Source organism: Sturnira hondurensis, unplaced genomic scaffold, assembly GCF_014824575.4.
Source record: "Sturnira hondurensis isolate 20B ecotype Veracruz unplaced genomic scaffold, ASM1482457v3 Scaffold0017436, whole genome shotgun sequence".
In the NCBI taxonomy this organism is placed as follows: domain Eukaryota; kingdom Metazoa; phylum Chordata; class Mammalia; order Chiroptera; family Phyllostomidae; genus Sturnira; species Sturnira hondurensis.
In genome coordinates this window covers 297,019-309,266 of record NW_028090067.1, presented here as the reverse complement: position 1 = coordinate 309,266, position 12,248 = coordinate 297,019, and the positions used below count along the sequence as shown (strand labels likewise).

At 43.8% G+C, this 12,248-nt stretch overlaps 1 protein-coding gene across 1 annotated transcript; it reads left to right on the top strand.

Moving 5' to 3' along the window:
- The first annotated feature begins 3,476 nt into the window (after positions 1–3,476).
- GABARAPL1 (GABA type A receptor associated protein like 1) lies at positions 3,477–11,596 on the top strand. The gene is made up of 5 exons (XM_037067958.1): positions 3,477–3,577; positions 3,893–4,216; positions 8,179–8,257; positions 9,338–9,456; positions 10,362–11,596. The coding sequence occupies exons 2-5, from the start codon at positions 4,127–4,129 to the stop codon at positions 10,425–10,427; spliced, it is 354 nt and encodes a 117-aa protein (XP_036923853.1). The 5' UTR covers positions 3,477–3,577; positions 3,893–4,126; the 3' UTR covers positions 10,428–11,596.
- Positions 11,597–12,248: the final 652 nt, after the last annotated feature.

Below are 12,248 nucleotides of genomic sequence, written 5' to 3'. Positions count from 1 at the left end.
TACAAATAAAATCTGACCTCCCTTCCCCGTTTTCTGAATTCTAAGACTCCTAGAATTTGAATGTTCAACTTCTAATTTACCCCCGTTGCATCTGTTTGTCTTACTATTTTGCTTCCTAGGAAACGTCCTCACCTTTATTCTGATGTTTCTACTGACTTTTTCCCAAAGACTACAGAGAATCTATCACTATCAAGTGATATTGACACATGAAAAAAATGACACGTGAAATATGATTACATTCTATGTAGTCTGGCTTCAGGGGGCTAGCACGCACGCTTTCTCTTTCTCCTAGAAATGATGAACACAAAAATCAAAGACTAATTAAGAATGGGTTTGCCCTGGCTGGTGTGGCCCAGTGTATTGAATACTGGCCCCCAAACCAAAAGGTCACTGTTTTGATTCCTGGTCAGGGCACATGCCTGGATTGTGGACCAGGTCCCCAGCTGGGGGCATGCAAGAGGCAAGCAATTGATGCATCTCTCGCACATGGATCGATGTTTCTCTCCCTTCCCCTCTCTCTGAAAAAATAAATAATTAAAAATATAAGAGTGAGTTTGAGTAATAGCAGTGGTTTTAAAACATGCTCACAAGTTCTCTAATATTCCTCCCATCTGTGGGTTTATCACAGGTGGGCACAGGTAGCTCCTGGCTGGCTTGCCAAAAATCTGCCACAAGTGGGCACAGGTAGCCAGGTTCTTGGTGATCAGGACAAAGATTTGAACCAAACACCCAGAGTTTATAGCAGAGAACATGGGAGCAGGCCAACTCCAAGCAGAGATTGACCTCATGGGCTGGAGGGACTCTATTCTTATAGGGCGGATCCTTCCTGTCTAGTTTTGGCGGCTTTTACTGTGACAAGTAGTTGTAAAGCTACTGCACATGGGGTCTCCCATGGTTTTCCCAGATTGGCCACCAGGGAAGGGGGTCCCACAATGTTACCTAGTTGACCCCCCTTCTCCTGGGGTCCCCCTGTACTAGGTTCGCCTTTCCCTTCATTAGAGAATTATAGCTCTCCATGTTAGAGATTGGTGAAAAGGAATTATTTATTCAAGTTATACAGACTTAAGAGTAATGACTTAATGTCTTCATCAAAATCCCAAAGTCCCTTAAAACACCCACAAGCATACACAGTCCTTCTTTCCCCCTTTGCCCAGTCCAAGGTACCGTATCTCAGGAAAAGAAATAGAAGGCCGAGTGTTGATTGTCTGCCAAAGCCGCGTGGTGGTTATCTGGTAAAGTTGCACGATGATTCTTCTCATGACTGCGGGGAGGGGAGGGGGGATGCCCTCACTCTGGCAAAAGCCGCATCATTCTTTCTGCTAAAGCCACATGGTGATTCTCCGTCACATGACTACGAGAGTCCCCGTTCTAGCCAAAAATGGGTGGTTCTCCCTCCAATGGCTGCTGCATCTGTGTTTAAATCCCCATGCCAATCTTCCTCTGCAGCCCCATTTCTGACTCTTCCCACAATCAGCTACACCCTTGGGCCTCCCATATCCTCCCAGCTTTACTGGGCTGCCACAGTGAGTCTGGGCAGGTGTGGCCTCATGGCGTGGAGCCAGTCGTCTCCAAGCTCTCACAGGCGCTGTAATGAGGGCTGGGGAGTTGCCTCCCAGTTACATCCTGAGTGGAAGTCACTCTCTTCTCCCTGGCTCAAAGCATGGCCACAGCTATTTAACATATCTATGAAACCAGTTAAATGTTGTAGATATGTTACATGACCATCCTAGTGGGCATCTTCGAAACTGTTGCCATGCAAAACAACCCAATGGGCCTGCTCCATGTATCCCATCTCTCCAGCTCAAACTTGGGGGGGTGAGGACATCCCATATTTTTTAATATTTCCTGGCACCCTGTGTTCTGGACCCCATTGCAAATTCTTTTGGCTGCACCCTTCTACAGGTTGGGGCCAAGATCCATTCACCTATTCAAGGGCATCTTGATTGCTTTTCAGTTCGGGCACATACATGAATGTGCTTAAAACATCCGTGTGCCAGTTTTTTTGTGGACAGGAGTATCCAAGCTCTTTGGGTAAATATGAAAGAGGATGATTGCCTGTAAGAGTCTGTTTAGTTTTCTAAGAAACCACAAAAGTGTCTTCCAGACCTGGCTCTACCATTTTCCATCTCCATCAGCGATGAATGAGAGTTCCTGAAATGTGAGCTTTTTAATGGTTTGTTTAAAATTTGGTTATAAAAGGAATTTTGAAATATTTTATCTGACTGAATGTGGTAATTTATAAAGTCTTCTGTATAATATTTTAAATGTTAAATTGAAAATAATTATAGCAAACTTTAGAAGTTGACAGATTGGGTATTTTGAAGAGAACTGAGGCAGAAATATGAACTGAAATTTAATCTCCAAATGCTTTTTCATGTATAAATTACCACTGTGCTTAGGTGTGTTTTTTTTTAATAAAAGTTAAAACCAGCATTTTGACTACCTATGATATATTTCCAGTAGATTTGATCAGAAAACAAGTCTTAAAATATCAATCTCCATTGTAATAATTTTTCTCAACTGGCTGTGAACTAACCCTCTGAGAGGTTTTGCTATACTTGGGTCAAAGCTAAAATAAGCCAAATTTTTAAAATTACAAATAACGACTAAAAATATAAACATATAATGTGATACAGTCACTGTTGGATTTCCACATATAAAAAGAATTGAAAGGTACCATCAAGAGGTATGGCTATGCAATTCATTTTTCTTGTTTCAATAATGCAACTTACTTTCTTTTATTCTGTGGCTTTATTTTTAAAATCAGAGACCCTGGGAACTTGGTACAAGGTAGGTGCGTGGGGCTGCTCTTGTCTCACAGTTTTCACAACTCCCTAAACTTATCCTGGGCAAAGCAGCCCTTATTCACGCCTCTTTAATCTTTCAGTTTCTGCTACCTTCACTAGCAGGTCCCTGGAATCACTGCCATTAACAGTGGTTGGAAAGGCCGTAGATCCTTTGGTCTTTGGTGAGGTAAGGGGACAGAGAGGGCAGCAACACTGGACCCTGGCCCACCACCCTTTCCAGGGGTGCTTTCTATTCATACTGGGGGCACAACCAATAGTACTATTCTTCATGTTCATTTTTGCATAAGAAAAAAGAATGTGTGAGGAGAGCTACTGAATTAATCACTTAAATCTCTTGATATTTTATTTTCCATAAGACAGGCCCAGCTTCTGGGTAACAGGAGAAAGTGCACCATTTCTAGATCTGAGCATGCTCAAAGACCTTAGCAGTCCTGACAGACACCCATTCTCTGGACCTTGATTACATCTGATGCCCTTCACCTAACAGAGGTCTCTTCCAGTTCCTGAGTTAACGTTGTGTTTCAGTTCCTGCTCTAGGAGCAAATTGCAGCGCGGACCCGAACAAAATGACGCCAACGAGGTGAAGGAGGAGTCAGGGTCAAATGAATCCAGCTGTTTCCAAAGTGCCAGGCGGTTGCAATGGAAGGAGCAAAGGGAAAAATGCAAGAGCCGGTCATTTCTGCATTGGCCTAAGAGACCCCTGGACCCTCAATCCCTCTGTCCCCAGATTCCAGATCCTAAGCAGCCAGAAAAATCTCGATTTTCTCCATGTAAGTTTGTTTTGGGGCCAAACCAAGAAAAAGCGAGGGAGAGGGAAGAGGACATCTTTAGAACATATGTTTTGTTTTAAAACCATCTTTAACGTTCCATTTTTCATAAAATAAGAAGTAAGAACTGTTTCCGTTTGCAATGAACTCTATGGGACAAAAAGGTCAGATAGGAAGTGAACCCACTAAACCCACTAAACCCACAATGTGTCTGCCCCCGGGGTTCCCCAAGGTCCGGAACGCTGGGGGCGGGGCGAAGGGTGGGGCGTCGTGACGTCACCACAACGACGCACCGCCTTGTTGTTTTTGTGTTCCCAGCTTTCGGGAAAAACCACCGGAAATTCTTTACCTGGACACCCCCAACCTGCAGACAGTAGGATCCGAGATCCCTTCCGAAAGCTCTGCCAAGCTGCGTGGGTTCGGGAGCGTGTAACTCCGTGGCGATTCTGATACCCGTTGAAATTTGGTGGAGGGAAGCGAGACGGGAGAGACGCAATCATCCGCGAGGAAGGCAGGCCCCGTCCGGGGATCTTAGGAACCCTGCGGTTCATCATGAAGTTCCAGTATAAGGAGGACCATCCCTTTGAGTATCGGAAAAAAGAAGGGGAAAAGATCCGGAAGAAATATCCGGACAGGGTCCCTGTGAGTTTCAGGGGAGCGGGAAGGGGGAGGGCAAAGGGGAATATGGGAAGGCGGGGGAGTCGTGATGGCTGCCTTAAGGCACAGAAGAACACTGGTCCCTCAAATTGCTTAACCAAGGATGTCTTTCACTGCGAGGAGGACCAGTACAATGGGCGTTCTGACTGCGGACCTTTTAAAACGCATATCGTCCGGGCCCGTACCTATCTTTGGAGCTGACCGCATCCTTAGAGCGAAGCCTGCGTTTCAATGACTCAGCAGTATTCAGAAGCTGTGTGGGTTGGGAGGTGCTTAAAATATGGCCCTCTGTACATTTGCTCCCTTTAAGACCCAGGAATATTATTTTGGGAATAATCTGGGGTTTGCACCCATAGGTTTATGCTGTAGCTGATTCTCCCGTAATGAAGATGACTTTGGTCCTCATTGGACCAAAGCACTGGATTTGGGAGGCTAAGATTCAGAAACCAGTTATTTCTTTATTTACTTATTTACTTATTAAGTTCTGTGAAGATTGGAGGGGAGGGTGGGGAGTTGCCCCAAGGCAGGCCTGGTCCAGAAAACAAGGTCACGTTTTCTGCGCAACAGCCAGATTGCTTCATTCTTGGCTCCCAGGGCGAGTGTGGGGCAGCCCGCTCCGCTACTTATTCTGATCAGATTGTATTTGGGCACAATTAGGAAGGCCTGAGATGTTTCTCTCGGGATTTTTGGACCCTGGTTAATGTAATAAAACCCGTACAGTCATTGAGGAGGAACTGAGAGGGTATCTTTATGCATCCGGGCGTTTTTCCCGTCACCCCTCCCCCGCCGCTTGCCTGGTTTTCCTCTCACGTAGGCTGCACCACAGGATTGGAAGGCAGAAGACTTTTGTGTTCGAGGGAGCAATAACCTTTGGCTTTTGGAGCTGAAAGAGCATCTTCAGGCAGGGTCATTAGGATAAACGCTTGCTTACAGATAAAGGGATTGCGATGTTATGGTGTGCTTTCTTTACCAGCAGGTACTCTTGGGCCTCCTCTCCAATCCTTATCTAATTGTCCTGGTCTCATAGCTACCAGAGCAATCTGGGCCTTAGGCCAGCAGCAGAAACCCCGAGCGGCCCTTTTCCTCTAAGAAGAGACGTGAGGGCCATTTATTCTCTGAAAATTGTGGACAAAAAGGATCCTTCCCTAGTTACTTTGCTCGTCTCTCAACATTGGACCACTGCTTTAAAAGTTTCTCCCAATTCTGGTGGTATTATATTTTCTGATAATAACATGTAAGCGTGACGATGAACTTTTATTGATGATTTACCACGTACCCGAGCATATTCTGAGTGCTCTGTAGTTGCTCTCTGTAGTCATCTAATCCCCACTCCACAGATGAAAATTCTGAAGCACAGAGAAATGATGTTACTTCCTAAAGGTTTCACATGGTTGGTCTTTGGAGACCTTGGATTGCAGTCCTGGTCTTGGGTCCTTCATGCTGTATTTCTCGGTTTCTAGTACAATTTTTTTAGAATTAAGTGTATACTTTGTAGCTCACACTACGAGGTATTGGAAACAGAAATAAACTGCTGCTTCTATCGAGAGTTCACAGAGTGGTATGAGACTCTGTTCTAGCAGCTCTGTATAAGTTGTTAACTCTGAAGTGTACCTGTTCCTTAATCTAGTTAAAATTCCTATGTTTCCTTAAAATCAAGCCCATTGCATTTCCCTTTGCATTCACCCAGAATATTTCAGGCAATTCTGCCTCTTCTCTTCCTGCTAGGTTCAGTGTTAAATGTTTTATGAAACTGTATAGTGTGTAAACTCTTAGGACCAGCACTCAGAATTTGTCCCTCCAGTTCAGTGTTAACTAGTGTTAAACCTCCCAACTACTCCTTAGGTACTTGGCCTGTGACCTTCTTTCTACTTGTAACGCAGAAACAAAAACTGTGCTCTCTGAATTCTGAGATTTGATTCCAGTTTGGGGCAGGACACTTAAATCTCGCTGGAGTGTTCTGTTTACAGAACAGGTTGGAGTAAATGGTTTCCAGCGCTCCTTCCAGCTGGACCTGGCGATCCCTGATGGTGTGAAAGCAGTCCCGCCCTCTGACTGCTCACGGAGCTCAAGCTTAGCCCCAACAGTATCGCCAGAGCTGCCTCACCTGGATAGGTGTGCTCATGCTTTGAGAGAGGAGGGTTTTATGTGTTCTTCAAATTATCTCAATAACTACAGTGTATTGAAAGCCTGCAACATTGCAGGAAACTCTTAGGCACAGGTTGTCTATGTCTTAAAATTCGTGAGTAGCCCCAAGGAGTATTAGCCACATTTCATTTCGCAAATGAGAAAAACAGAACCCAACAGGCAAAGCCTCTGGCCCAAGGCCCACTGTAAGTGAGTTGAGATTCTTTGAATCAGATACTTTCTGGTAAACCAGTGGTTGACTCCTCCCCTTTGTCCTTCACATCATTTCCACCTAGTCTTACCACCCCCTCCCTTCACCCGAAGCCATGGATTTCTCCTTTGCAGTTGGTTTTATTGCTCTGTTTATGTTTCCTTGTTGTGATTCCTTCATGCACTTGCCAGAGCTGGAAATTCCAGGTTTCAGTGTTCCTGCTGGACACAGTGCTACATGTCCAGTTTAGCTTTGAATTTATTACAGTGCTGCCTCCTGACCCTCATTGTTGGACCTTCACGGGTCTGTTCCTGATGCTCTTTCTACTTTTTCTTTTTAATTTCTGATTCACATGTCACTACTCCAGTTTTTAGTTTTAATTGTAAGTGTTATCTCGCTCTTCTGGTCTAAATAGTGTAGTATTCTTTTTCTCTGTATACATAAACTTGTATCTCTTTTAATTGGTCCACTTACGTTTAAAAGCTTTAGACCCCTCCCTCTAAGCCAGTTCTTATGTTTAGATACTTCTGTATAATGTACAGAGCATGTCACATAAAATTCTGTGGATTATTCAAGTTCACCGTATGAGTTCCATAACTTTCTAAAGGACGCGTTGGAAAGTTATCATTTACTCACTGGGATGCTGAAGCTCAGAGAGGTTGAGTGACCTGTTGAAGATCACACAGCTACCAGGGAAACTTGTCCAGTATTTATAGCCGCTACTCTAACTTTCCATACCTCCCATACCCTCTATCTAGGATGATGATATTTTATAAATGAAAAATCTAAGGCTCATGGGTTTATAATAGATTTTTAAATATTTAAAATTTAAATATGTAATATAATACATATAGTTTATACATCTGTAAGTACTAGATATATTGTGATATAATTTAAAGTAAATATATTTAAATATTTTAAATAAGGGTCTTCTATTTTATAAATTTACATGCATAAAAATCTTTAATTTTTATATTGCTTCATTTCTTTTCATTACACAAATATATATGATCTTTCTAAACCAAATATTTATAGATGTTGAAAATCCCTTGAAATTCTAACATACTCTTGGTCAATAGGTTATTGTACTGATGTTATATTGCGGAATATCACACTATAAGAAGTATTTTACTATTTTTTTTACTTAAAGTGCCTTACCATTTTTTGTGGCCATTCTCAAAAATTTTGACAAAATACCAAGTTTAAACCATGTTGTCCATAGCTTTAATAAATGACATTTGTAAGAAAGGAAACTGATAGGGACTCTGGACCATCTGTGAGTGCCCAGACAATCTTAATGCTCTCATTAAATATCAGAAATTATATACCCTATAGTATACTTTACAGGTAACTTATAACTACTTAAAATCAAGGTTCTTTTTCCTTTTCATCACATGCCCTCTCCATCCTCTTGTTGTTGTAGTCATAAAACTATAACCTTCCTGAGAAAGCCCATTTCTCCCATACACTTGTCAGGGGTAAGGGAGAGTAAGAAATGGAACAATGTTATTGGCACTAGTCACACTTCAAATAGGGTAATCATAGGGTGTGGAAGGGAAAATATGAGGTTAGATTCTGTAGTTTTCACTCCCTACTGTCTGCCCCCTCCCAGGTGATCGTGGAGAAGGCTCCTAAGGCCAGGGTGCCCGATCTGGACAAGAGGAAGTACCTAGTGCCCTCTGACCTCACTGGTAATGCTCTTCTTTCCTTTGACCCTTCCTCCCCTGGCAAAGCATTCCCAGTCCTCCTTGCGAGCATGAAGTTGTGAGACTCGGGAAGGGGGGTTGAAGAAAGGGAGTTGTGTTTCCTGGAGAATTAGGCGATTCAAAAAACGGTGGCATAATTCTTCCCCATCACCGGTTCCCTTATGTGTTTCCCATCATAGTACCTTGTTTGACTTAGACACAGGGAAGTGCAAACGTTGAAAGAGAAGATCAGATGTCCATCAGTTAAACCACTTAAAATGAGCTTTGTCACTGTGATGTCAGTGTATTCCAAAAGAAAATCCAGACCAGTTTCTCCCGGGGATCACGTTAGAGATTCTCAAGTGAATAAGTTTTTTCCTCAAGCTACATTTTCTTTGTTTTGGGGTTTTTGTTTGTTTGTTTCTCTGTGTTTTGTTAACATTTTATAGGTGCTGTTTGAAATTGCCGAGGAGATAATTCATTCTTCACCTTGATCCTTAATAGAATCCCTGCATCCATGAGAAACTAGAAAGTTTTCTAGATGTATTTGCTCCAGAGTTCCTGGATTTCAGTGTCAACCATCTAGAACTTTTTCAGTCTTCTCAGTAAAAGTAGAAGCTGTAAACTCCACTCATTGTCCCAACATTGAGTGACGGCACTAAGATTGATGACTGGAGTCCGGAAGACCTCTTCCTGTGGCTAGTTTGTCTTAAGATGGAAGTGTGTTTCGTATCAGATTAGACAGGGATGGGGCGTTTCAGTCTGGGTGTGCATGGTATTCCCTCAGAGCCCTCCTCTGCCTTGAGTGGGTGTGCTAACGTTAGGTCTTAAATTGAGTAAAGCATGGGAAGTGCCTGTTTTCTGAGAAACGAGCTCCTCAGTGGCATGCTGGGAAATACAAGACTTGTCTGAGTTTCACTTTATTTCTGCAGCTGTAGGGCAGTACTGGGTTTCTGTCCCATGGTATGTAAAGGTGGTACTTCAAAGGGATGAGGTATAGGAGAATTGTTTTCTGGGTCTTACCCTTCTCCTAATCCCTTGTGTTCTTCCTTCTTGCCGTTTCTAAAACCTCCTTCCTTCATCCAGTTGGCCAGTTCTACTTCTTAATCCGGAAGAGGATCCACCTGAGACCTGAGGACGCCTTATTCTTCTTTGTCAACAACACCATCCCTCCCACCAGTGCTACCATGGGCCAGCTGTATGAGGTAATGGCCCTAGTCACAACAATACCGACAGGTCGGGTGTTCTCCAGCTCTTGTTCCAGTGCCTTTTGATAGCATGCCCGGGAAGTGGAGCAGGAGGTGTCGTGTGTCAGGATCCCCTTACCCATGGCAGTGTGAAGCTCGGGAGGTTAGATGCTGCTTGTCCTTTAGGAGCGAACAGCTACTGGATTCAGTCCCTTTGAATGATTTTTTTCACTCTTGCCTTGGTTGAGTATTTTAACACGAGGTTATCTTTATTGAAAGCAGAAAATGGCTTCGATTATAAAAATTCCAAATAAACTGAAGTTTATAATTAAAATCTTTATAAGGCAAAATCTTTAAATTGTCTTAAAAGATAAACTCAGCTGGAAAGAATATGTTATGTGATTTTTGTTTGGCTTAATTGGTAAATTGTCAGAATCTATTATGAAAAAAGTATAGTAAAGGACTTGAGAATGCTGTATCACCTAAGAGTGTAACTGTGTTATTCCTTCAAGGATTTCACACAAGATGATACTGCCTTCTTGTGCTCCAGTAGTGAGTGCAATAAACTTCTAATACTGCTAATCTAATTTTTATTCCATAGCATATATACCCTGTTGGTATATATTTCAGTATGTGCGTTTTGTTGTATCTGTGTCCCCCTTGCTAGAGTGAGCTTTTAAAGGCAAGGACTATGTCCTGGTCTTGTTTATACCCCTGACGTCTATGTGTATGATATTCTCCATGAAGGTTTTTTGTGGACTCAGGGTTGAATTCCACCAATTCTGAACATTCATTGTTCTTCCTTTTAATGTGGTCTAATATACACCTTCTATAGTTACTTTACGAGGTTATGTGAGGATCACAGTCCTGGAGATGAAGAATGTGATTGTGTTTCTAACCTGTCCTTTTGTCTCTTCCCTTAGGACAACCATGAGGAAGACTATTTTCTGTATGTGGCCTACAGTGATGAGAGTGTCTATGGGAAGTGAGTGGTGGAAGCCCAGCAGATGGGAGCACCTGGACCCGGGGGTCGGGGAGGGGGTGTGTGTGGGACTTGGGGGAGAGAAAGGGGGGCTCCCACTATGGAGGAGACAGAAGGTGAAGACATCTGGAAACACTACACCGCACACACCGTCACCATATTTTCACCTGCTCAATTGATATTTTTTGCTGCTTCCTCAGCCCAGGGAGAAAGCATGTCAGAACAGAGCTGTTGGATTAGCTTTGCTTGAGGAATGGCGATGATGTAATTTCACAGCATTGCTGCGAATTTTTGTGTAATTTTTTTAATAGAATCAGGAAGTGAGCAACTTGGGGCCAGAGATGATTGTGGACCAGCATCAACTTCCTGCTCTTCCCTTCCCTTTGGGCAGAGATTCTCTTTTTGACATTTGCACAAGTTAGATAGAGGAGGAGGGTGGGAATGTTTTAGGACTGCTGGTTAGTGGACCATTCCTGGGGACCAAAAGAGACACGTTGTAATGAAAACCTTGTGTCCCGTTTCTCCTATCGTCACACCTCTTCTCCACACCTCCTCTCTACATGGCCCGTCACAGCACTGCCCCAGGGGTGGTGATAGACATCCAACAGAAATTTAGATAGAGCTCTCTTACTTTAGGAAATTAGGGGCCAGGCATGAAGGATGTGTGATTATGAAGATAGTTTTGATAGCATTTAACTGGAACTGATGAAGTACTGAACATCTCTGCCTCACCTGCTGTCTCTCTGGTGCCCCTTATCCCATACCTGCCGTGGAGTTTAATGAGCCTCAGCCATTTCCAGTTCCAGACTCAAAGGATGTCCTCCCTCGCTGCTGTGCCGTCAGTCTCCCATGCACAGAAATGCTAAGTGATGGCCAGCTGCTTCCCTCTGTGGGTTTTCATTTACTGCAGCTGCTAGTTAGAAAAGTTTGAGGGGATGACTTTTAGTAATGTGTGGGATTCTGTTGATTCTGATTCTTTTCACTGTAGGGGTTACGGGTGGGGGTGGGGAGCAGGAATTGCATTCGGACGTAACATTTCAGTTCATCTCTGCTAGTGAAACAGGTCCTTCCGGTGGGGGGGAATCTGTGTTGATTCTGTCAGCTGCAGGCTCTTGTGTAATGAAGTTTTTACTGTCAGGCCAAGGAAATAAAGTAACTGCATACCTTAAAAACCCACCATGAGTTCAGGACTGTTGCCTTGGTTTAGTGTGTATTGGAATGGATGACAGATGGAGCCTCTGAGCAGAAAGTTTAGCATGACTGTTAGAATGTTTGCTCATATGTGGTCAGACATACACACGTCTACTGACCAGAAGTTACATCCACAGGTGACCGTGAACATGGGGCAGTGTTTCTGGTGCATTGGTGGTGTGTGTGTGATTCCCCCTCAAAGGTCACTGCTTTGTGTGATTTTCAGAGGGGCAGGGGGTAGACCGCCTACATCGGAATTTTTGGGGTGGAATTGGGGTGTGCTTCTTACATGTGCAGGTGTCTGAGCCTGGTGCCAGCTTCAGCCCACTCCGAGTCTCGGCGTAGGTGCCTGTGTTTTCAATCTCGTGAGTCTGCTGCGCGCTGAAGGTGGAGAGGTGTTACTCTGTACAGTTGGCTCTGCTCTAAGTCCCAGCCAAACATGCTCCCTCCGCACCTCAGTCAGCAGGAGAGGCCCTACGTAAGCCTTGCAGGGTCACACAGGCTTGGTGTCTTCTGACATTTTGAGTCCTTAAGTCAGTTAGGGACGTATTCTGTCGACATCTTCGTCAGTTTGAGTTCAAAGCAGGAGAGACACCTAAGTAAGGCCCCTAGGGTCACACGAGATTGGCGGCTTTTG

Coding starts and splice junctions, on each gene's coding strand:
- GABARAPL1 (XM_037067958.1), top strand. CDS start 4,127: ATGAAGTTCCAGTATAAGGAGGACCATCCCTTTGAGTATCGGAAAAAA. Junction 4,217..8,178: donor AATATCCGGACAGGGTCCCT/GTGAGTTTCAGG, acceptor GCCCCCTCCCAG/GTGATCGTGGAGAAGGCTCC. Junction 9,457..10,361: donor CCATGGGCCAGCTGTATGAG/GTAATGGCCCTA, acceptor CTCTTCCCTTAG/GACAACCATGAGGAAGACTA.